Source organism: Barbus barbus, assembly GCF_936440315.1.
Source record: "Barbus barbus genome assembly, chromosome: 31".
Classification (NCBI taxonomy): Eukaryota; Metazoa; Chordata; class Actinopteri; order Cypriniformes; family Cyprinidae; genus Barbus; species Barbus barbus.
In genome coordinates this window covers 28,116,549-28,143,975 of record NC_136759.1, presented here as the reverse complement: position 1 = coordinate 28,143,975, position 27,427 = coordinate 28,116,549, and the positions used below count along the sequence as shown (strand labels likewise).

General features: G+C 38.6%; 1 protein-coding gene across 1 annotated transcript; it reads right to left on the bottom strand.

Moving 5' to 3' along the window:
- Positions 1–355: 355 nt before the first annotated feature.
- LOC306850984 (myeloid leukemia factor 1-like) lies at positions 356–25,972 on the bottom strand. The gene is made up of 8 exons (XM_079386977.1): positions 25,911–25,972; positions 24,583–24,742; positions 9,779–9,856; positions 8,535–8,663; positions 8,293–8,452; positions 7,691–7,829; positions 2,127–2,508; positions 356–1,188 (listed from the first exon to the last, which is right to left on the bottom strand). The coding sequence occupies exons 1-7, from the start codon at positions 25,955–25,957 to the stop codon at positions 2,430–2,432; spliced, it is 792 nt and encodes a 263-aa protein (XP_079243103.1). The 5' UTR covers positions 25,958–25,972; the 3' UTR covers positions 356–1,188; positions 2,127–2,429.
- Positions 25,973–27,427: the final 1,455 nt, after the last annotated feature.

Genomic DNA, 27,427 nt, shown 5'->3' with positions numbered 1-27,427 from the left:
TAAATAGATCAGAATATTTGAAGGTCTGTGAGGGGACACAGACAAACAGATTATATGATGACATTATGTTGATGTCTTGCCATCAGCCAATCGCTGCATTGTTGATCATGGTTTCGACTATCGATACATAGCCCCTTTCAAACCAACCAATGAATGCACAATTATCAACACCAGGTGCGTTCAAAGAATCGAATTAGCCAGATCATGATTAGCACAATGATATATATTCTTGGATCGTTTGATCACAGATGTAATAAGCGACATAATAAGGATGGGCCCCAGGTTTGGACAGCCCTGATATTATGGGTTATTCAGGTCATTTCATCTTGCTGAATCAAAGCAGGAGACATTTGAAGCAGGTCAAAGATCAACTAAACTTTTATTATTTGCAATATTAAATGTGTGGTTTGTGACACTATTTTATTTTGACTATGTATTTAAAGTTTATTCTCCAAAAATATACCTTTTGAAAAGTGAAGTGTGGCTTGACAACAGTATCATACAGTCAAGGAAGAACACAAAATGTTTATTTAAAAAATCTACTTTCATGCATTTTTTTAAATTTTACAAATGTTTACAGAGCAAGGTTTTCAGAGGGTTTATGATGATTACCCAAAAATAAACAACATCAATAAGTGCATTACAGTGGTAGCGCACAACTCTAGTCCTGCAACCCGGTTAAGTCTGATGTCATGTTTTCTCCAAACGCTCCTTCAGATCATAAAAGCAGCGCTGAACACAGAAACAGTATTCAATACTACATGACTTAAGCGGATTTCTGTACACTGCATATTCTGTATGTCTCCCTAATGAAACACAGCTGACTGACCTGAAATGAGTGTGTGAGATAAAGGAGACTTTCAAAATTATCCAGTACCAGGGTTAAGAGCAGCTGACAGCTAACAGCATTTGTGTTGTTTTATTTCATTCAAACATATTTAAAAACAAAGACTTAAGATTTCAAAACAGGGTAACAGGGAAAATATATATATTTTTTTTACGGATGTAAGGCCTGTTTCACACCACAGACATGAGCAGCACGTGTTTTTCAGTGGACGTGTTTACAGAAGACAGTAGAAGCATCTGCATTCTTGCAGCTGATGATATACACTTAAAGTGACAGTGCACTGACGATGGATAAAATCAATATGATTTCACATGGAAAAGTCCAGTGTGTTGTGATTAGGGCTGTGACGGTCGCCATGATAACCGCGTCACCACGGTGGTGGTCTAATTGCCAGCAGCAGTAGTGCACGTGACGTCACACTCTCTATAACAAGCATAATACAAAGTTTTGTATACAAGTGTAATCGCGCCGCATCCAGTATAGACATAATCACTGATTATAATGGGTTCTATCTATATATTCTATATTATATATACACTGCCTTCCAAAAGTTTGGAAATGCCCTAGAAAAGTGGGGTTTTGGACAATATTGGCATGAATCCTTTTTAATTTGTGATAATTTTGCACTGATAAGGGACAACACAAACTACGAAAACATATTTTATTACATAAACAGTTTATACATAGAAAAAACTTAAATTTTCGATTCATCAAAATATCCACCATTAGCAGCTATTACAGCTCTGCATAATCTGGGCATCCAAGCTGTCGGTTTATTCAAACATTGACTTTGAATTGGCAATCAATTGTTGAAGCTACAGTATTAAGGTGTGCTGACCCAAACATATTTTAAAAACCTGGGCCAAGTTTAAACCAGTAACCAGGCATCACAGCTGGCAAAGGGGCATGTCTGATTTTGACATGTATATATTGCCATTATTATGTTTTATTGCTGGTCTTCAATGATAATGTCAAGTTACTTTAATGTATTTGCACCAAAAATTTATATGGATTTATGCTGATATCGTTTGAAAGGGGTGTCTCCAAACTTTTGGAGGGCAGTGTATGTACTGTATATAACTACTAACTAATTATATATATAATTTCTATATAAAAAGTGTGTGTGTGTGTGTGTGTATATATATATATATATATATATATATATATATATATATATATATAACATCACCATGCCACCGCTGGTAGTTGGTCCATTACCAACGTCGTAAAAATCTGCCACCGTCACAGCCCTAATTGTGATATGGAAAAACTACAGTACATTAGGTGACAATCAGGAAATAGTCTATTGTGCATAATTAAAAGTGTATCAGTGACCCACTACTGATAACCAGTTTAAAACCAAGTCAATATTAAAAGAAATACTCAGCATAGTGACCTAGAAATACGTTCTCTGTATAGAGCCCAGCAGAAATGTGTTGAAGGACAAAGGTTTTTGCTGCTGCTTAAGTTTGTAGTGTGAAACAGGTGCAAGAAAGTCACTGGCAGATACAGTATGAGGAAACTGCAGTAAGAAACATCAGCGAGTTGATTCCAGTCATGAGTGTTTTATTGTGAATGAGCTTTAGTGCTTCTTCCTGCCGGAGCCTTTAATGTTGAGTTCATTGTAATGGGTTTGATTTCCTGCAGCTGCTTTGTCATCTCTGTGAACACACAATAGTAAAGAATCATATTAAACAGGACAAATTTAATTTAAGTGTAACCCTATATTCTCTTTAAATGTGACCTTTGACGTCATGGTGTGGTGTAATATGGCTGTGCATCATGTATCAGCTGGTTTGTTCAGTTATTTAAAGAGCATTAACTACATGGAAGCCAAGCCTCAGTTCAGTTCAGTGAAATCAGTCACTCTTCCTTCTGAATTTTCCAGAACAAATATTCCAGTCTGTCTCTTCACTGGTATTGAAAGCGTAAAACTTTTGAATTCAATGTTAACTCTTGGATGAACTACAAATAGCTTGTCTAACTGTGCCAGAACATCTTATGTATGTGACCCTCCTTCCCTGATGGAGGGAATGGAGACGTTATGTCGTGATGACATTAGGGGTCTTACTTGGGAGCCCGAATCCTCTCTGATTAAGAGAAAATGCCAATTAAATTTGGCTAGTGGATTTTGCATGCTGAGCCACTCCCCGTGCATATAAATAGGCGACAGGTGTATCCACTCATCAGGTTTTATGCTGAGGAGCCAAAAACTTGTCCCTGACAACCAGAGATGGTTTGAGGTTGTGGAATGGGGACATAACGTCATTTGGGGTTCATGGAAAGTGCCACAACCTGAACCCCATCACAACCCTAGGGCATTGGAAATGTTGACAAGCAGCCAAGTGTCAGACAAACGCTATGCAAAGGTCGTAACTTTTCCAGCGCCCCAGTGCAAATTCACTGACCTTGGTACCCACAGGGACCAAGGTGAGTATATCGCTGCTGGTGATAGCCAAGCTGCTGTTCCTTTCTTAACAGAAGGTATTTCAACCTTCGATGAAAGATTGCTTCAGATCTTTCCTATTTGTTGTTACAGCTTAGCAGTAACAATGGGGAAGCAAGCCTTCCAGAGAAGGACGCTACGGAGGTCACATTCTGGTGCTGGAGAATGCTCAACCAGGGTTTGTCATCTGGGGAACTTTGCTGGAGGAGAAAGGCACTCGCATCACTGGGTGAGGGGGAATGGCGCAGTGAGCGTGACACCGGCTAGCTCTTCCCACCACTTACACTTACACTTACACTTTCCCTGACCCTCTTGATGGAAGTGAGCATGGTCAGGAACACTGTCTTAGCAGACAGGAATTAAGCTCAATTGAGTCCAGCGGCTCAAAGGGATCCCTCTGAAGGCCAGCCAGGATGGTAGATAGATCCCAGGAGGGCACCAGGGGTGGCCTAGGAGGATTTAACCTTCTTGCACCCCTCAGGAACCTGACGATGAGATCATGCTTTCCCAGGGACCGGCCGTCCACTGCATTGTGATGTGCTACGATAGCAGCCACATACACTTTCAAGGTGGGGGGTGACAGCCTGCACTCCAACTTTTCTTGCAGGAAAGAAAGCACTACTCCAATCGTGCATCTTTGGCGGGCGAGTTGTGACATGCAACATGATCGTAGACAACCCCACCAGTTGCTGTATGAAACAGTCACAACGTTGTCCGTAATGATCAATGCGTGCTTGCCAAGCGGCAGTGGCTGGAACCACAGCAAGGCTAGTAGCACTGGAGGCATCCATGCACATCCATGCACATCCCAGAACTCGGGAGTGTAACCAGTGCTGAAGTAGTCTCATATGCCGAAATCCGAGCGGCGTGACTGTGGCTGTGGATGCCATATGCCCAAGGAGCCTCTGAAAGTGTTTCAGTGCTGAAGGAACTCAGGCAGTTCAGCATGGACTGTGCATGCTCATTGGTAAGACGTGCCGTCAAACTCACAGAGTCTAACTCCATACTGAGAAAAGAGAATCTCTGCACCGGGGAGAGCTTGCTCTTTTCCCATTTGACCCGATGCCCCAACTGGCTGAGGTGCCAGAACACCAGGTCCCTGTGATCATACAACTGTTCTGGTGAGCGGGCCATGCTTGAGATAGTTGAGGATCCTGATGTCCACTTCCTATAATGGTGCAAGGGTGCCTTCCGTGACTTTCGTAAAGACATGGGCGGACAGAGAAAGCCCGAAGGGGAGGACCCTGTACTGTCATGCCTGACCCTCGAACACAAACCATAGGAACAGCCTGTGTCGAGGAAGAATCGAGACATAAATAAAACTCTGTGCGAGTGGCACTAAAGGGACAATCGACATATCCGCAGTGGTGCAGCAGTGGGAGGTTGTGCTGGATGGCTCAGAAAGCACCGCGTTCTGGCTCAACATGGAACGGCTCCCCGTGTCCCTGGAGAGACCAGCCAGAGATGCGTGGGAAGGCATTGCGTCCCCAAGCCACAATCCCTTGGCTGTTGGCGATAGGGGGCATCATGGGTGAGAGTGAGGAGGCATTACGTCTCTGCATGGGGTGGAGCAACTGGGCACCCTTGATGACAGGCAGGCTGAGGCGTGACCTGTAGCAGAATGGTGGTAGGTGGAGGATCACGCCAGGGCAGGATGTGCCAGATAGCCTCAGTCTACCTTTGCACTGCCTAGAACTGCTGGCAGAGTCCTCAACGGTGTCGCCTAATAACCCAGCCTGGGAGATAGGAATGTCAAGAAAGCGCACTTTGTTGACGTTACTCATCTCAGCAACGCTGAGCCATTGATGGAACTCTTGGGCCACTAATGTGGACATCACCTTACTGAGGATCGCGCTGTGACAGTTGCCGAGCGAAGTTCCTGCATCAACCTTGGGTCGGTACTACCCTCGTGCATGGTATACCTTGGTTTGGTGTACTTGAAGGATCGCCATGGCATGCAGGGCAAAGGCGGCTTGGCCCGTAGGACTGTAAGCTTTGGCAGTGAGATCCGGCGTCAGCTAACAGGCTTTGGATGGGAGATGAGAATGATTCCTTCAAGTGGCAGAGTTTTGCGGGCACAGGTGCACCGCAACCGCACTATCCACCTGGGAAATGTCAACGTACCCCCAGGCCATCCCACCATCGAGGGTAGTGAGGATGGAGGAGGCAGACGAGTGGCTTCTGGCTGAAAAAGGGGCCGTCCACAACTTCATCAGCTCCTCATGCACCTCTGGGAAGAAAGGAACCGGGGCAGGGTGTGGTCATGAGCCACAGTCCGTGTCAAGGAGCCAATCATTCCATCGTGAAGGCAATGGACTGGGAGTTGTGCACGTCTCCAGGCTGATGCTCGTGACTGCCCGGAAAAGCATGGCTGTCAACTCTGGGTCCGATTCACCGAATCTTCATCCTCGGAGGATGATCGCCCATCACTCTGCTATCGACATCTGATCCTCTATCAGCGCGCCGAATTAAATGCTAGGCACACAGTAGTCTTGAGTAGCCAGACCTTCAGACTGATGGCTGAAGGTCTGGAATCCATTGCAGCTTTCATTGGCCAAGGCCCGCCCATGAGGCCGTATGACCGTCATGTCAAACAACAAATCAGTTTGTTTCGTTCAGCATCACGTTTTGGGGCGTGTCACCACAATAACAGACAAAAACATGTATTTTAAAGATTCTATGCCGCAAACTTTAAATATTTTACATACTTTTGAAAATTCAGCGTTTATTTGATCCTGATAAGAGCTCGTCGTCACAGTTGTAAAGATGACGGCTTTCTTCTTTCGTAAGGGGTTTGTGCCACGGCATCTTTGTTTCCAGGCGGAACGTTAAAGAACGCGACGGGGAATAGGAAACGACTGCAACCAAGAGGACATGGACGGAACGGCGTCTTTAAAAAGACGCGAGCCATCCGTGATCAGAAACTGCCCTTTTAGATGAAGCACCCAGGGGAATCGCTGAATTAACAAGGTTGCCGATGATTGTGTGGTAATGCCAGCCAGAACAGCCTCTTCTTCCAGAGAATTCGCCTAGTGAATCTCGAACTGTGTTCATTCAGTCAGCTCCGAAGCAAAAATCTGATGAGTGGATGAACCTGTCACCTATTTATACCCGTATGCACGGGATTAGGGGAAGTCGTGGCCTAATGGTTTGACAGTCGGACTCGTAATCCAGAGTTTGCGGGTTCGAGTCTCGGGCCGGCAGGGATTGTAGGTGGGGGGAGTGAATGTCCAGCGCTCTCTCCACCCTCAATACCACGACTGAGGTGCCCTTGAGCAAGGCACCGAACCCCCAACTGCTCCCCGGGTGCCGCAGCATAAATAGCTGCCCACTGCTCTGGGTGTGTGTTCACAGTGTGTGTGTGTTCACTGCTGTGTATGTGCACATTGGATGGGTTAAATGCAGAGCACGAATTGTGCTCTGCATGTGAAGTATGTAACTTCACTTCACATCATGCAAAATCCACTAGCACAATTTCTTTGTTGTTTTCTCTTAATCATAGAGGATTTGGGCTCCCAGGTAAGACCCCTAATGTCGTCACGACATAACTCCGAAAGATAGGGAATGGCAGTTATTTAATAATAGTAAATTATCTAGAGGCTATGCATTACTGTTACTGTCTTGTCAAGATTCTTAACAGAATGTCAAGAAGAAATCAAGACTGCGAGAAGTATATATATATTTAATTTCAAACTTCATATATTTAAGTATATTTGAAAATGTATTTCAGGAGCAAGAAAATACATTTACAATCTAATAGCAGCAGACTTTTAGGCTTTATTTATTCTTATTATTTTATTTAAATGTGTTACATGTTCACACATTATAGACAATAACGTTTTTCTTCAAATTGTCTTTGAAAAATACAGAAGGACAAAAAATATATTAGTACAAAATATATTTATGTTAAAATATTTTTAAATATATTTAAGCAAATACATTTTTTGTATATTTTGAAATCTATTTAATAATCATCAAAAAACTAATAATGCCAAGGCACTTGAAAATAGTGTGAAAATATAGTTTTTGCTATATTTTTGAGTGCCTCGTGGTTATGTACTGAAGCCCGTTTCCACCACTGAATAAAAAATAAAAAGGGTAATTGCAACTTTTTTTTTGCATATTTTTGATATATTTAATAAACTATTTGAATATATATATATATATATATATATATATATATACATATATATATATATATATATACATATATATATATATATATATATACATATATATATATATATATATATATATACATATATATATATATATATATATACATATACATATACATATATATATATATATATATATATATATATATATATATATATATATATATATATATATATATATATATATAGTTTGCTGCATGGCTGGTTTCTGTTGCTGACCTGTGTGTGTCTTGCGGTCCTGTGATGGCTGCTTGGTGAACCGCTCGGTGTCTCGGTGCTTCCAGGCGGGACATGGGCGCAGAAGCCTGGAATCGGGACAACTCTCTCTGCCATTCCTGATCGAAGGACTGGGCCTCCGCTGGGAAGACAAAACAGCATCAGAAACAGCCTGCTGTGCGCTGGAGCTGAGCGGGTGAAAGGACTTGGATTTATGGTTGTTAGATGGCTGCTTATTGTTCCAAATCAAACAGTCCAACTCAGGTCTTTATAAGCTTTTGTGCTATAGATTGGACTAATTTCCAGGCTAGGAAATTAGCATTTTTTGCCCCACAGTGGCCTCATTAATGTATGTAATTAGGATATGTTGTCTGCAAGGTGAAAATCTGATTGCTTAGAAACGTCATATTTTGTTTTAATAGTTTATGGCTGTTAGAATTAGTTGAAAACTGATAAGCAAATTGTTAAGTAATAAAAATAGTGATGATTGACTAAGCAAAAACTGTTAATAAAAGAAAAAGCATGCATTGAATGTGCTTTGTCTCTGCTGCTCACGTCACCAGAGGAACTTTAACACGTGTTTGTCTCTTTAAATGCCTCCTCACTTTCATCCATGTTCTGGAAGTCCTGGTTGAGCTCCTTCTCCCCGGTTTTCCTGTTCTCTTTCCTCTCAATGACGTGGCCTCTGTCCTGGATGTGATGGCCGATGGACATCTTCTCCAGTCCGCTCTCAGAGTCCTTCAGACTCCTCCTGATCTCCTTTGCCTAGACACACCACAAACCACCAATGATAACACTGATCAGCAGGAGGTGCTGATGTGTGTGAGTGTTTGAGAGCAGGACTCACTCCTCCAGGAGCACAGCGCGTCTGAGACGAGGCCTGGAAGACTTTGGGGGGCTCGTCTCCCACTTTAGAGTACGTCACGACAGAAGAAGAGGAAAACGAGTGGCTGTTGGGGTCTGATGGCATGTTCTCCTACAAGAAAAAGTTACACAAGCATCTGACAGACTTGAAATGCTTCTCTCTCTAATTCAGTCGAGTAAATTCGCTAAAGGAAGGCTGATTTGTTGATAAAAGTTGCTAAATGACGTTGTGATGTCATTGTGTAATCACAACGCAAAATTGTGTCACAACATCAAATCTCAGCAAAAAATATATTTTATATTAATTTAGATTTGTTTGTAAAATAATATGCATAATATAATATTAAAATATAAATAACTGTATTTTTAAATACACTGAATTATTGAATACACCTTTTTGAATTATTACAATTTATGCATTTTTAATAGCTAGTAAACTAGTAATATTACACTCTCAACAATTATGCTTTAAGCAGTTTATTAGTAGTTAGTGCACTCTTAAGAAAAGTATGTAAAAATAGGGCACAAATACTATGTTAATATGGAGGAATTTTCAGTTTTTTACCTGCATTTTAAATTACACATTGTGTTTTCGGGTTACAGGGTTACAATGGATTATTGATAATGGATAATGTCCTGGAAAATTACTAGTATCTTTTCCATTTTTCTTACAGTGTGCTAACTGATCAACAATCGCAGGTACAAGCTACTAAGGAAGTGTATCATGAACAATTATTCAATTATTCACTTATTAAATTATTCAGTTACTATTATTAAATTAATTTGTGTGTACTGCTAGGCATCTGTGGTTTCCTCTTTTTGTGTAATTTGGATGGAAAATGTGTGCCTTTTTATTGTCGTCACTTATCAAAAGTTCCTAAAATTTGCCAAATAAATTGTAAAAACTGCTAAATTTGTTGCTAGGTGCTTTTGGAAGAAAAAGTTGCTAGGGTAGTCTGAAAAGTTGCTAAATTTAGCAACAAAATTGCTAAATTGGCAACACTGGTTTCACAGCAAAGTTTATTTGTGATAAGTGCAACTTAATTGAAGATAAGAAATCTTTTAGCAATCAGAATCAGTGAACTGCTTACAACTACTGATAGCTATGAAAACAGCTCATTATAAAAACCCATATGGTAACTCCTTGCACGCAGTCAGTTTAATTATCCTGACGGTGAAAGATGATGCATATAAACTGACTGACACTGTTAAATAGGTCAGACTTACAACATTTCTATGCATCGCCTCCATCCTGTTCCTCATGCTGTCCATCATAGCGAAAGGATTGCTAAAGAAATCCAGCTCCTGTTGACATTTATCACACATTTAGTACCTTCACATGCAAGTGCATGAAGCATCAGGGAATTCAGAGCATTATATGATCTCAACAACACATCTACACATACTGCAGACAGCTGCTACTCAACACTCCTATAGACTGTCTTTACATCAGTTGTTATTAAACCATTTTCTTATATTAAGAGTTTAAATGTAGGCTGTGCTGCTGTAATGCTGTTCTCTGGCCCGTATGAAGTTGTGCTACCAGAGTCAATGTAAAATTCATTCAAGTCAAACAGGAACTTTATTTTATCCATTGTGAACTATGGAATCTATTCTGATTTGTTTTTATTGCCACAATCGTTAATGAAGAGGTGAAGCAGTTATGATATTTTGATGAGTGATGCCGCAGCAATGTAGAGTGTCCAGTCCGTGTTGACACCTGACACCAAACACAGAGCAGACAGCTGCTGCTGCACAAACTCTGTACAAACACTACAAAAGGCCACACAGGCTGTGAGAGGGATATATAGCTGTGAGGACACACTGGGAGTCATATGTCACACTGGAGGTTAAAGGTCACTGCACAGGTCAGAGTTCACTGGTCTTACAACATCTAGAACCTGAGATGTGTGGGAGAAACTAAACTGTTAACCATGTTAAGCAGTGTCCTGTACTGTGACGAATTACACATCAATGTGTTTCCAAACTTTTTATACATGGAGTTTGTATAGCCTAATTAATTAATAAAATAAACTACAAATTATAAGAATTATTTGAAGATTACATGGAACATTTGTTCATTTAAAAATGCATTTGGACCAGGACTATTGAAGTGAACTGCAAAAAAGGTATTTAAAAAAGTAAAGCAGAAATGGTTACTTGTTACCTTTGTTCTTATACATTGAAATAAACTATAACATAATAGTTTCATGGTAGAAGAAGCTTTTATTTCTTATGAATGTGCTTTTGTACTCAATGTACACTTGATAGTGTTAAAACTAAAAACTGATCTTGAAAATAAAATAGTATTACTGATATAAAAGGATATAATTTCACGACTGTTTCTTAACTTTATAAGTAAATTCACAACTATATGACAGACACGTTTCAAACAAAATGACATTAAAATATACCATTTATATAAGTTACCATAAATGTTGGCCCATATTAAGCAGTACTTTAACCAGATTTCAAAGACAAATTACTACATAATTTCTAGGTGTGTCAAAAAGCACTCTTAAGTTTCATTTGCATTTAACACAAATGCATTTTCATTTAAGTGCATGCAATTAATATGCAATTAAGTGTCCAAAAACATTACATTTAGTTTACACTTTCAAAGAATATTCTTTTATATTCTAGTACATTATTTCCATAATAAGTACTCTTTTGAAAAGAAAAAAAAGATTTAAACAAAGGATTTCTATGTTGTTAGCAACTTGAATTATTGGCCAGAATGATACTACTATGATTTATAATTACAAAACAGTTATGATGACAAAACTGTTAATTAAATTAAATTAAATTAAATTAAATTAAATTAAATTAAATTAAATTAAATTAAATTAAATTAAATTAAATTAAAAATTAATTAAATTAATGATTGATTGATTATTTAGCCTATTTATTTTCGCATTATATTAATGAGAATAAAATTTCCTAAGGTTTTTAATTTTGGGGGAGGGGAATTATTAACTGTCAAAGGGGGAAAATATTACAAAATATAACTGCAAAATATAAACAATTTTCTTGGATTCTTGAATTATTTTTATTTTTTTTGGACAGTTTTCATGAGATTCATATGTGGCAGCGATATGGACAAAATCGGAATAAAATGGTACAATGCATGAAGATGACATGGAGGTAAAGCCAACAAGTTCAAAGTCTTTGACTACCTAAACATGTAGAAGAAACACACTTATAAGTTAAACACAGCTAGAAATGATGAGAACTGAAAACACAGGGCTACATACACAAGGGCCAACATAGGGAACTAAATTATATAGACAAAATACTTCCAAGGCACTCACTTGGTAAGATAAAAAGCCTTTAATGTACTGGGCTTAAATCATTACAAAATGGTTAAAAGTTGATCTACCCACTCCAAAAAAATCCACCAACTCATTTTTTTATAAAACCAATAAATTATAAACAGTCTCTCAGAACGAGCAGTTTCAGATTCTCCCTCTGTTCACGTCACAGAGGGGGAAAAGTCCTGCCCATTCGTGACGCTCTCTGCTCTATTAGCATAAACACAGCCCTGAGTGAGAAGCTGCGGTCCATTACTGGAGATATATACACTGTCAGCACTTCACAAGTGTTGTGTTTTGGGATGCACTAATGAACATAGGAGTCTCCATAATCTCCCCTCAATCTGAGCCGAGGACACTGTGGTTAAATTTCATTTTTGAAGGAAATATCCCGGACAAAATCGGTAATGTCCCCTAAATGTTTAGGAATCAATACCAACGCTTCGTGTGCGAACGTCAGCTCCAGACAAAGTAAGTATCATGTGTTTGTTTTCCAAATTGCTCTACTGAAAGAGCTGCTTGGCATTCTGTAAGGCTAATGATGCTAAAGCTATCATTGTCTCTGTGTGTTTCACTGATGCTGTCCATGAATGAGCATTCCTGTAGCTCAAATAGTAGAGCATGGCGCTAGCAACGCCAAGGTCATGGGTTCGATTCCCAGGGAAAGCAAGAGCTGATAAAATGTAAAAACTGTAACTTGAATGCAATGTAAGTCGCTTTGGATAAAATCTTTGGATAAAAGCGTCTGCTAAATGCATAAATGTAATGAATAGGAATGTTGTTGTTAAAAGTTGCGTATGAAAGCAATGTGAGTCGATCGCTTGAAGTTGTCGAGCTCATAATCAGAAGTGGGACTTATAAAGTTTGTGATAGCATGAGAACAGCTATGTTATTATTTTTATCCCGCCGTGCTCCCCATCTGTGTAATTCATAAATGCAAATGTATTATCTAAAAAAAGAGTATTCTAAAATCTAAAATTTTAACAAGCTGCAAAAATTTAAATTGAGCTAAAATTTCACACATAACACTCTGGGGAAATCAGAGACTTATTTTACATCTGGTAAAAAGGGGCATAATAGGTCCCCTTTAAAGGCTGTTTACCTTACCACGTGAGTGCCTTGGAAGTATTTTGTCTATATAATTTGATTATTTACCTCCACCACATCCAATGTGCACCAGTGGCTTTATAAAGACACCCGTGTAGCACTCTCTGCTTCTGTTTCTTGTAATAGGGAACTAAATAATGAACAGGTGCAACTAATTACAAACCATGGAGACAAACAAGCAGATTCAGGACTGAACTTCAAAGAAGCACAGAAACACAGGAACAAAATGAAAACTAAACAACATATTCCTGTCTGTGAAAACCTGTTTCTGTTTGAATGTTTCAGTAACTCAGGGTGCTGCGAGCTCTGAATGACTCCCAAAATTGGTAGCTGTCACCTCTGGTTATGGCATCTAATAATGGAGAAGCAGCTCGAGTTTCTCTGAAGGTTTAGTGCAGCACTGCCTCAGTGGCTTCTTACGGCCCAGCCGTTTAAAACCATCATCACTCCTCAAGCTAATAAAGCCCCTGGAGAGTGCAGCTCGGCTATCTGCTCACCGTGTATTTTTAACCCTCCGGAGGATGGGTCACATACGCTATTTTGGGTGGGCTGTGTTTGGAAGACACAGGCCTGAGGTCACGACCCATTTATGCTGCATGCTATCACAGAAGAATGATTCAACAGACCCACAGGGAAAAACATGTTTGATTTAGCAAATGAGCCACACTGGAGAGCTCTCGAAGAGGACTCAGTTCTGGGTTTAATCACAGAGCACTGGGATTAATGCACCAGCAGCGCATCGGATGCGACCTTAAAACTGAAAACATTTCTCAGGTTACTCTGTTACTAAACGCCCATGTGACTCATAAGCTGCTGCGCAACATTGCCAAATGTGTAGAAGTATTTTTTATGGTCAAACGATGATGACCATGTGAAGTAAGCAACCAAAAGGGAAATGTCATAGTCAAATAATTGTTCACTTTTAACAAACTATTCTAGCTAACAGTGAATTAGTTTAGTTAACTGCAACAACTACTCAAGTGCACTGTCCTGTCTGAGAATATTAATCTTCCAGTGGTTTCTGACTGTCTCAAACGTACTGCACACACAAACAGTGAGAAAATCTGCTGAAATCACCAGCTCCAATCTGATTAGTTAGGCTCTCTGGCAATTTCGATTATGAAGCACTGTCACTTTGCCTGTCAGTCTGTGGTATTTGGGTTTGAGAGCACCTGTCTCACATTTGGCAGGACAGTCCTGAAACTGAAAGCCACGGCCTGAATTTGGCTAACAATCATCCAACCTAAATGATTCTTCAACCAATGTATTTGTATTTTTACAATTTATATAGCATGGTGTTGATTTCTATTTTATATACTTAGAAAGACATAAATTTGAAAGCATACATCTCTAGATGGTGCTGTATAATTTTGTTACGCAACATCTTAAGGAATCTTGATTTTAAACTGAATTTAGTTTAACCCCCTCCCAAAAAGAGCATAGTCTTCACTGTATAAATAAATACAGATGAATCCTTACGATTAAAGTTTGTAAAGATATTCAGTGAGCATTTTTTCTCTCTTTTGTTTTTTGATTAAGAATAAGGACACAGACAGAAGCATTAGGCTGCTGTCACTTTAAGACCAAATGCACAGATCCAATATACTCAGTGTCAATCATAGACTCCTGGGGGCCCGAAGCAAACTTTTGTCAGGGACCCCTGTCAGTGCGTTTTAAAACCCCAAAAATGACCCTTGACCTCTTAATCTGTTCTCTCAGAGCAGTTTCAATGCCAACAAACAACAGTGAGTCGAAACAGTGAGTCTGTAAAGGCCCGTTCACACCAAGGACAATAACTATAAAGATAATGATAAAGATATAGTTCTAAAAATCGTTCTCAATATTAAAGAATAGCAGAGTCCACACTACAGCTATAACGATAAAGGCACAGAGAAACGATATAGTTGAAATCACTTCCAGAACGTTTTTTCCAGCTGATAAACGATACAAACATTGACACCCAATCAGAATCCATCCTGCTATAATGAGCTCAAGAATTTAAAGCAGCAGACGAGCGTGCACTTAGAATAAACAGACAATATCATCTTTATAGTTATCGTCCTTGGTTTGAACGGGGGGAACTGATTCTTATTAAAGTCACTAAAACTATTCAGTGAAGAGCAGTGAAGGATTCTCTCATCTTTGTTTATTTGTTTGAATAAATATTAATGACAGAGGCAGCAGCAGATTTTTTTATGCTGCTGTCATATTAGGCTGATGATACACCAGACAATTTTTTGAGCAATGTTGCTTGGGCATTGAAAATGGGTAACAAATTTCTGTCTGGATTCTTTAGATCAGCGGTTCTCAATTCTAGTCCTCGCGCCCAAATCCCCCCCCCCCCTGCATATTTTGCTTGTCTCTCTTAGTTAACACACCTGATTCAGATAATCAGCTCGTTAGAAGTGAGCTTTGTGCATTAACTGCGTTACGATTGACATGGTCCCTATACAGTGTCCATTGCTCCCTTACTCCCTGAGCAGGAGAAATCCATTGAAGTTTACTTCCCTTCGGAACATTCATTCATGGATTGGCACTGTGCAACGTCTTCACACACGGACAAGTGTGACATAAAATACATCTGTAAATATATACAATTTAAATTCACATCTCGCACACTTCAATGAATGGTACATATACGTTCGCTTCGAGGACTGGAATTGAGAACCGCTGCTTTAGATTGTTTGTGGGCCCTGTCTCTCACCTGATTGCACATTGGCGGCAAAATTGGCCAAAGTTGCCAGGCAACATTGCTCAAAAAGTTGCCGCATGTATCATCAGCCTTAAGACAGAATGCACAGATTTAATATACTGACAAGCATTCGATTGCTTTTCCAACTGTTTATGTTCACTTAAGACATACAATCTCACCAAAACAGACATTTCCTCAGATCCTCGTCACTGAAGGAGAATGATCTGATGGATGGCGCTGCAAGCTGACTTATATAGTGGTCGGCTCTGCCCTTTCTGGTGGGCTAAAGTGCCATTGGTTTGTGCAGCTACACAAACGTGAACAAATCAGGCTTCAGTACAGAGTAAAACAGGAGTTTTACCTATATGCGTTTGCACGCAACAGGAGAGACCGTTCGAAAGGGAACTCAGTTCAGTACTCACACTCAAAGTGCACACGCATAATGCCACCTCAGAGGCAGTGTACAAGTATAAAATTGAGTTCTTGTTCTACCTAACACTGTTCGGGAGGCAGACACACTCTGTCAGTTTAAATCTAGATTAAAGACACATTTCTTTAACCTGGCTTACACACAACACAATAATACACTTCTATTATTCAAATCCGTTAAAGGATTGTTAGACTGCATTAATTAGATCAACCGGAACCGGGAACACTCCTCATAACACACAATGTACTCGTTACATCATAAGAAGAATGGCATCTACGCTAATATTTCTCTGTTTCTTTCTTATTCTGTTTCTCAGTCCGTGTCCGGATCATATGGCGGATCGGCACCGGGAGATGATGTCTGCGGCCCTGATCGTCGGCGGAGGCTGGACACCTGGATTAGCCCCGGGGACATATCCCCAGTGAAGACCTCGACTAAAAATACAATAAAACTAAAAATAAAAGAAAATAACTGAAAATATAATAAAATACCTAACTACATAATATTATTATTGTTAGAAATTGCAACAATATAAAAATAGAAATATAATACATTTATACATTTATAATTAAACAATAATATCCTGGCCCAGAGGAGAACTGGCCCCCGACTGAGCCTGGTTTTTCCCAAGGATTTTTCTCCATTCTGTCACCGAGAGAGTTTTGGTTGCTTGTCGCTGTCACCTCTGGTTTGCTCAGTTGGGGACACTTAATTTCTAGTGATTATCGTCAATTTGATTTCACAGATACTATTTAAACTAAACTGAGCTAGACAATAACATCTCTGAATTCAATAATGAAATACCTTTAACTGAAAATTGAGTGTTTAATCTTATTATTAAACATTACTGACACTCTATCCTCTAATTTGAAACTGTTAAGTGCTTTGGCACAATCTGTATTGTTAAAAGCGCTATATAAATAAAGGGGACTTGACTTGACTATATGCTCCCACTAAGTCAGATAATGAGGAAGAACCAATCACAGCTATGCTGATGATACCCAGATTTACCTAGCCTTATCTCCAAATGACTACAGCCCCATTGACTTCCTCTGCAAATGCATTGATGAAATTAACAGTTGGATGTGCCAAAACTTTCTTCAGTTAAACTGAAAACTGAAGTCATTGCATTTGGAAACAGATGAAGATGAAGTTCTCAGGGTGAATGCATACCTTGACTCTAGGGTTCAAACAACTAAAAATCAAGTGAGAAATCTTGGGGTGATTCTGGAGACAGACCTTAGTTTCAGTAGTCATGTCAAAGCAGTAACTAAATCAGCATACTATCATCTCAAAAACATTGCAAGAATTAGATTTTTTGTTTCCAGTCAAGATTTGGAGAAACTTGTTCATGCCTTTATCACCAGCAGGGTGGATTATTATAATGGTCTCCTCACCTTCCAAAGAAGACCATTAGACAACTGCAGCTCATCCACAATGCTGCTGCGGCCAGGATTCTGACTAGAACCAGATAATCTGAGCATATCACACCAGTCCTCAGGTCCTTACACTGGCTTCCAGTTACATTTAGGATTGATTTTAAAGTGCTTTTACTCGTTTATAAGTCACTCAGTAGCCTAGGATCAGACAGACCACTCAGACCACTCAGATCATTAGGATCAAGTCAGTTAGAAACACCAAGGGTTCACACAAAACAAGGGGAGTCCGCTTTTGGCCATTATGCCACGTACAGTTGGAACCAGCTTCCAGAAGAGATCAGATGTGCTAAAACATTAGCCACATTTAAATCCAGACTCAAAACTCATCCGCTTAGCTGTGCATTTGTTGAATGAGCACTGTACTTTCAATTTATATAATTTTCCTTGTTTTTATTGTTGTGATTATTATTCCTTGTTTTTATTGCTGTGATAATAATTTTCTATTCTTAACTGTTTTAAATAAAATTTTAAATCAATTTTATATCTTTGGCCACATTCTCTTTACCATCACAACACTTACTTTAGCCTTCAGTTTAAACTTTTAAAATGAGAAAGACAAGTGTGTTGGTTAATCAGGTAAAATTAGGACCAACTCTTAAACTCCTACCATTACAGACAGGGGCATGCTCCGAGTTTTAGCGAATAGGTCAGATATGATGGTCAAAGTAAGTAGGGGGTGAAGTAGTGGAATAGTTAGGTGTTTTGGAAGGTTTATTTTTTCCGTTCAGTGTGGAAGAGTTTGAACAAAGCTTGAGAATATTTGTTTGAAGTTTCTTGTTTTTATTATTATTATTAAAAAAAATTTCTCTTTTTTTCAACTCCTTATATTTGTTGCTGTGATCAATATTATTATTATGATTTTTTATGACTATTTTACTTTCATTTAAAGCACTTTGAATTACCATTGTGTATGAAATGTGCTATATAAATAAACTTGCCTTGCCTTGCCTTACAATACCTCAGCTACAATACCGGAGCAATGCCTGCTTATCAACTGCCTACAAATGTAGGCAATTTTCTTAATCCTGAATACCTTATTACTGGCCTTAAAGGAGAACCACGTCTTAGTCCAATTAGACAGTTTGACGTGGTAGCCTACATCAATCATCAAGGCGGTCTCAGGTTATGCCCTCTTTACAGGATGCCTCCTTACTCGTCGCCTCCTCCTTTGGGCACAGAATGAACTCCTTTTGTTAAGGGTGGTTCATGTGCCGAGCAGATTGAACCTTGGTCGACCTCTTCGCCTCAGAAGACAACTCTCACTGCCAACCATACTTCTTGATACAGCGAGATGCTCTGGCCCACGACTGCCCCAGTGCTCGCCTGTATGCTTCTCTTAGGGAGTTGAGAGTGTATCTGGAGTGTTATAGCCTGTTCAGACAGTCAGAGCAGCTCTTTGTTTGCTTCGTTGGCCACCAAAAAGGGCTGCCAGTCACAAAGCAACGACTCTCCCATTGGATAGCAGATGCTATAGCCTTGGCTTATGCCTCAGAAGGCTTGCAATGCCCTAAAGGTGTCAGGGCCCATTCCATGAGAGGGATGGCTTCCTCCTGGGCCTGGTCCAGCTGAATTTCTATTGGTGAGATTTGTGCGGCCACTGGCTGTTCGTTGCCGTGCACAATTGCCAGATTTTACAACTTGAACGTTCCTGCCCTGCAGACATGGGTTCTTTCTGTTAGGGATGCTTCGATTCGATGCTCTGGATTGGTATCGATGCCGATCCAAGCTTTTTTGAATGGATCAGATATTTGTGATGTGTGACCGATCCAAATGCTATACTGTGTTACCAGTGGTTGATGAATCAATAGCGAAAAACAATGGCCTACTGTAATAACTTATAAGAACACAATTATTTATTTTTAAACATTGCCTTAAAAAATTAAATACATTTAAATATGTTGCACCGCACAGGCAAAATAACACAAGGAGTTTGCACAAATCAAACGGAAAAAGCATGAGTTAAAGCAGTTGACCTTGACAGATGCATTTCAGAGGCAAGAAAACTTTCCAATCACAACCCTAAAGCTATGAAAATAACAGAAAAAGTACTGGAATTCATTGTTCATGATGATCAGACCCTCTCTGTTTTCGAAAACACTGGTTTCCGTCGCCTCATGGAACATGTAAACGGTTATTTTTTTTAATGTCGGAAATTTCACCTGCTTATTAAAAAGTTACGTTCATTAGAGTATGAACATCAGATGAACACGACCTCTACACACACACACACACACACATATATATATATATAACAAATCACAAAGTGCTCATTCTGAAATCTGAAGAAATATTTATGCTTTGCATACACATATAGGCTACCTTTATTCGCCTTGTACAGTTATTCATTGTTTATATAATTTTGTTATAGTGTTTTTATTCGTACAGTAGGCTATTTGCAAGTGTTCATGTTTAATAAGTCCTGAATAAATACGTACATAAAAGAATTGGCAATATTGTTTTGTGTGAACCACTGGTATTTCTAACTGACTCGATCCTAATGATCTGAGTGGTCTGTTAGGTTTATATTGAATGAACATATCTGCACTTTAAAATCAATCCTAAATGTAACTGGAAGCCAGTGTAAGGACCTGAGGACTGGAATAGGAAAAATAACCAACCAATGCTTTGGGAGAGGGTGTGTTGTGCTGATGATAGCTGTGTGGACGGAGCACAGGAACTGGGTCAGTGTGGACTTCAGAAATGAACTGGTGACGGTTAAATACAGTTACACCTGCTAGGATCTCACACACTGGGTATGATGCTGCCAGATTCGACAAAACCAGGCTACAGGTTCTAGATGCACTGAATCCAGTATAAATGCATGCGTTCACTAATGAAGAGCCATGACCTAGTCACTGCTTAAGGAAATCATATTCAGTTCCTAATATTTAGTAGACTGAAAAGATCCTGTGTTATATCACTCAAACCTGGCAAACTGAGTGCCAGTCACTAAGTCAGTTTATGTGATTTAAATAATCAATGTCACTGCAAACAGACTTTCCATCTAACATAAATCAACATTTATATAGTCTAATAGTAGTTATCACTCGTCCACATATCCCACAAAATCATGTCTGCTGACCTGCAACAGAGCATTAAGCATATTAGGGCTACTCTAAAAAGAAGTTAATTTAATTAAACCTGTTGCAAACACTAAACACAAAACTAAAACTATTGTCAGTATATTATTTTAATATTTTTAACTACTTGAATATAAAACTGTTAAATACAATTACTTAATTATAAATTATATGAAAAAATTATGCATAAATAATAATACATCAAAATATTAGCAAGTATCTTCAAATATTGTTCAATTATGTAAACACAGCATTAAAATGATCAAATGAAAGTAATAAAATGAAGAAATGTTACGGGTAACAGAACAAGTGTCTTACACTCTAAGATGCACAGATATATTCTTACACAGATGGTTTTGTCCCATCATTGTTATGGTTATCACTATGTCAAACATCGCAATTTCAGATCATCACTCATGAAACTTTGAAGTGTGTATTTATCAGCATGAAAAATAAAACTTTTATTCAAATCATGAATACAGAAATCGAGCAAAAATGCTCCCTTAATAATAATCAATGAAGTTGATATCACTTCAGATCAGCCGCAGCTCAAGCTCACTGACTGAGAGAAAACTCATATAATCACATAATCAGTCTACTGGTACCACGGAAAGGCTAGTATTTATACGATTTAAAATTCAAGTATCGACTTACTACTGAAGTACCAGTACTTTTGACAACACTGCTCTCCATTATCTACAGTAACCCTAATTTGACACTAACTCACCCCTAAATGTTGAAGAATGAAATGTTAGCCAGTCAGATGCTATATATTTCTGTGTAAGTGGGCGCTTCTTTGCCAAAGTAAGCTGAAAAGTGGACCAGACTTTATGCTGACAGTTAGGGTTTGAAATGAACACCCGCCAAGCTGCCAAATGTGGGTAAAAATCAGCTGTGGTGGGTAACGCTGTCAAATCACTAGCCAGTTTGGCGGGTTACTTTTTGAAAATTATGTTCACTCATTAATGTCTTGGGGAAGTTCATGCAAGCCAAATCTGCACATGTTTAGCGCAAATACTGAACTCGTGAGACATCATGACATTATCGAATATATTGCAAAGACCAATTAGAACACACCTACAGTATTTTCACTCTGTAGGCTACAACTACCTGATGAAGTCTGGTTTGACTAACTTAACGCTAGAGTGCGTTCTTTCAGTCTATTAATATGAATGATCACATAGTTCAAGATAAGGGGGCAAAAAATATTGTTAATATCACACAAAGTTTACAAATGTTACAAATGTCATATTGATTTTATAAGAAAATCAATAAATGATAGGTTAATATCAAGATACTTACGTTTTAGACACCATAGTGGCTGTTTTTGCTCTATTTCGCCAACAAAAATCATTCCAAACAGCCACAGCACTGTTTTGTGTCTCTGAGCAACATGACAGTGTTTTGTTCCTGAATGAATCGATCAATCAACCGGGAAGTCTGGTCTAATGATTAGAGAGTCGGACTCGTAATCCAAAGGTTGCGGGTTCGAGTCTCGGGCCGGCAGGGATTGTAGGTGGGGGGAGTGAATGTCCAGCGCTCTCTCCACCCTCAATACCACGACTGAGGTGCCCTTGAGCAAGACACCAAACCCCCAACTGCTCCCCGGGGGCCGTAGCACTGCTCCGGGTGTGTGTTCACTGCTGTGTGTGTGTGTGTGTGTGTTCACTGTTGTGTTTGTGTTCACTGCTGTGTGTGTGCACGTTGGATGGGTTAAATGCAGAGCACGAATTCTGAGTATCGGTCACCATTCTTGGCAGTATGTCACTTCACTTCACTAAATGATTCGGTTCAATCGCAATGACTCACTTAACAGTGACTTGATGCCACCTACTGGTGGTTTTAATTTTACATTTAAAGTATCTTTTCATTTTTCTAAATAATTTCAAACATCAGTATTCAACATTTCATGTTTAAAATATCAAAACATTATTTATGCATTTGTAACTACAGGTTAAAGCATTCAATGTCCCTCTAAGCTGCATAATACATCTAAATGCCACTTCATATGCAACTTCTGCAAAGATGAACTTTGTTGATACTGATTTCAGTTTAGTAACAGCCTAAATGTATTATTATATTTGACTGATTAAATGTAAGAATTCAAGAGATGATGCACATTTTTAGAAAAAATAAATTGCTTTATGAAGGTAAAAATGCCTATTACAAATCAATTTAAACTTATTGGAAAATATTAATTTCTATCACTGCTGTGAACTGACCACACAGAATGAATATCAGAAATTTTAGGAGTCAGCTGTCCTCGGTAGTCCTTAAGATATCATCACAATAATGCAAATATCATCTAATTATCTTTATCGATAAAATCCCAGAAAATATTGAGATATAATTTTTTGTCAATATCGCAAACCTCTATGATTTTCAACAGTCGCTTTGTCATATCCAGTGTAGACAACCTCAAGCTATTGGTTTCTTTTTTTTCTTTTTTTTTTTGGCTTGTAGAAATTATGAATGGCCGGTAAATTAAAAATGTAGTAGCCAAATTGGCTGGTGAGTGAAAAAGTTAATTTCAATCCCTGCTGACATCAGCAGACCGGACCATCAGTGACCCTAAAACAACTCAAACTCCATCCAGAGCCCTGACCCTCAGGTGAGCAGCTGTCTTCACGGCCTTTCGCCTGGAGATCACACGGGGAAGGCCACTAGTTCAAAAACAGATTGCAGGACAGATGAAAGTAATTACCAGGGATAAATATACTGAGAGGTGGGGGATTACAGTCGGACATGGGACAAAGTTCCCCATGTTCCCCAAAGTTCTGAGCTGCCAGAGTGGCCAGCTGGTCACTGTGACGCTCTGTAACGGTGACCCGCCGTCCAATTTTAGCATCCCGCAAACAAACAACTTCTAGAAGCACCTCAACCAGAGTCTGTTAAAACATTGACCCCGTTTTAAAAGTAAACTGTCAAGATCGTACTGCCAGGTCGTATTCACAAAATCAAAATACAAAAAAAAACAAAAAAAACAACAACAACAATTAGACAGATTTTAAGCACATTCCCTCCAATAATCCTTATAGTATCTCTACATCGCAGTATTTACTTTAACAAATGCTGATTTAAATTTACAAATCCTTGTACTTTTCATAACTTATCCAGCAACTTTTATACTGTAATACTAACACGTTGTGTGTAATACTACACAAATGTAAAATATCCAGCCCATACAGCATAAAATATATTTTCAAACATATTTTTAAAAATATATTAAAATAAGTAAAAAAAAGTAAAAAAAGAAAAAGGTAAAAAAACTATATTTGCCAAAATATGTTTCATTTTTTTAAATATTTATATATTTATAATATATATATATATATATATATATATATATATATATATATATATACATATATATATTAAGCATTTAAAAGTATGTTTTGCCCAAAATATTCATTCATTAATTCATTCGTGCCATATGGGAGTGCTTAATTATGGGAAACATAAGAAAATTACTAAAACTTTAAATCATAATTTAGCCCTCTATCAAGACTTTTCTTATTAGCAGTGTTTGCTAATTCAAGCATTACCAGCACTATTGTTCATAGTTAGTCATTTAAACAATCCCCTAAACCTAACTTGAGAAATTGTGGTGTGTAACATCCAGAAAGACCTCTGAGTGTCAGAAGTGTGTCAGTAGAACAAATCCTCTCTGCTGTCTAAAAATACTCCATCAAAATAAAAGAGCTTGATGGGGAGCAGTTCACTGCGCTATAATACAACCTACAATTACCCAGCTGCCAAATGTCCTGCATGAACCTTGCTTACTGAGAAACTGGGCCAGTGAAGAAGATGTGTGGAAGGCATGTGTGATTGGAGAGAGGCCTGTGATACTATGATAGTCATGAGCATCTAGAATAGGATAAACTGTGTATATAAACCGCTCCAGGGTCAAAGAGGTTACACAACAACACAGTCTGAGAGAAGAATAAGGAGCTTGCGTTATGAAAGACTCACTTGGCCGCTGCGCTCACTCAGGCCGGTGTTGGGCTGAGCCACGGCCCTGTGACCCCTGTGATGGCCGTCTGTGATGCTGGGCATGAAGCCCTGACCGAAGGGGTCAGAGAAACCCCCCATCATCTGCTGCATGCGCTCATGATGCAGCTGGAATGGGTCGCTAAAGGAGAAATAACAAATATCATTGTGTTTGTAATATTGCTCTGATTGTTGTGATAGTGCCTCTCAACCAGTGATTCTGTTCAGATAAGTCGTGAAACCAGATGTTGACACGAGACACGAGAAAGAAAATATGACCCAGACTACATTAAATACAGATTTGCTTGCAGTGAGGACAAGTGAGGTATCATCTGTTGGGCTAGTGTAGTTCATGATAATATCAGATGTTAAGGACATTTTGTTACTTTTGGCTATACAGTGACAAAGACTCTGAGTTAAAGCTGACACTCAGGCATGAAACGGACCAATACTTTATATGTGACCCTGGACCATAAACCCATAATAACTGAATAAATAAGCTTTCCATTGATGTATGGTTTCTGGAATCTGAGTGTGCAAAAAAAATCTAAATATTGAGAAAATCGCTTTTAAAGTTGTCCAAATGAAGTTCTTAGCAATGCAAGTTTTTTGCTACAAATATACCTGTGCTTCTTATGACTGCTTTTGTGCTCCAGGGTCAGATATATGTGAGTCTGCATGGACATGAGTAAGAGCTTGTGCAGTAACATACCAAGTGAACATAAATCAATAAATGCAATAACAATAAACTAGGTTTATTTACTGCACTAATAACATAGCAAACAGTGTTGAAGACTTACAATCCCGCATGGAAATGTAATATATGACATATATATTGCCCTTAAACATGATAGTGCATTATATTTACTTAACATATACTATCAACAGGCATCAATGGGTTTTAGGATGAATATACATACATGTACAAAAATAACACACCGTTTGTAGAGGCTTTCATGTTAATATATAAAATTGTTTAAATTTTTAATAAGATTCAAGTATGTTTTTTACTTCATATGACGAGAATATATTTCATATATGTTCATTTAACTGCGTATGGGATGTTGGTTAACAAAACAAAATTAATAATAATAATAGTAATATAAAATATGAAACACCACAGAATAACTCGACTAATGAAATAAAACCTTAATATGACATGCTTTGAATCATAACATTTTGAAATAGGATGCACTAAAGGTAATTTACAAATAGCTCATAAATTGATATGTTATAAAACGAGTTTATTAAGGTTATATTTTGAGATTTCTGCAGCTTGTTTAGTCTAAAAGTGTGTGTGTGAGACTCACGCAAAGAAGGGGTCGTCTTGGAGCTGTCTGTGGCGGCTGTTGAACATCTTGCTGCTCTGACTTCTTCTGAAGGAGCGCTGCAGTCACTATTGTAACCCCACACGGACCAGCTATGAGCGTTTGATTGGCTGAACTCTGACGCGTTGGCCCCGCCTCTCGTGTGCAGTGGTGTGTACAGAGTTGTCATGGAAAGTCTTCTTGTTATCTAGAAACTTCCATATATCTTATTCCAGCATTCTGTGTTCACTGTCACTGCAATATGCGCAGTGGTTTCTCCTGGATACAGTGTTACAGTTATTCTTTCACTGTGCAGCGTAATCTAGTGTGTCTATAGGCTATAATGTGTATAATGTCAGAGATGCTTTATACTGTAAAGGCACCGTTCAGACAAAGTGGTCATGAAGATGACAAGTTACCCTATTTAAAGTGGAATAAGTATAGTGTCATTATTTCAATTACTTTATTAAAATACTATTACTTTTCTAAATTTCTAATGTTTTCAACTGTTGATCATTTTGAAACATTTAAAGCAGGCAGGGTTAATCTTACAGAACTCAACACTGATTACTGTCAGAATTTCACAATGAAGATCTTTTTTTTTTTTTTAAAGCACAGCCACCACAAAATTACTTACTTTGAGATCATTCTGAGGTTAAATACAGGTCATAAAATCATCAAAACCATAACAAGAAGTAGTAACAATGCCTTGGGAAAAAATAAATAAATAAAACATATATAAACCCAAATAGGAAATAAGCATGCATCTTATACTGCGTCCCAGGCAACCCGTAACCCGTGTTTTTCCAACCTTCTGGACCGGCAGTCAAACCCATGCCTTCCCACCCATGAACTCCCAGTTCTGTCCTCTGACGTCACATAGCCCGCGAAACAACAATGGCAGACCCTACGGATGCGGTGTTTATGCAAGTGGTACACGGTGAGAAATAGATCAACAAATCAAAAAAGATAAAGAAATAAACAAAGAAAGAAATAAAAAAAATAAAGAAAAAATTGAGAATTAAATCAGTTTGGCATGACTTCCCTGGAACGCTACAAAGTCATGAGTCGTGGTTTGAAGTCGTGACTTACCAGCTCAAAAACCTGCCTGGAACGCAGCATTATTCTGTGTCCTAATCTCCTGAAACTTGTCTCATATTTTAGAGCAGTCAGTGCAATTTGTGAAAGAAATCAATTAAATCTGTATGTGTGTGAAAAACAAGTTGTAACCCCCCTTTGTAATCGTTAATATTTTTATATGTATAATTTAATTACACTTTTTTTTTCTTCGCAGAAACTGCAATTGATTTTCAATTACATTTGTTTTGTAATTAAATTACGTAATTTAACTAGTTACTCCCCAACACAGATATCTGTACAGAAACACTACTAAATGCAGTGTCCAGCAGAAGAATACAGGGTCTCTCTGTTATCAGTCCACTGAAGGAGGCATGTGTAAGAACATCCAGCAGAGACCCGATATTCCGGCACCTGTCACACACACACACACACACACACAC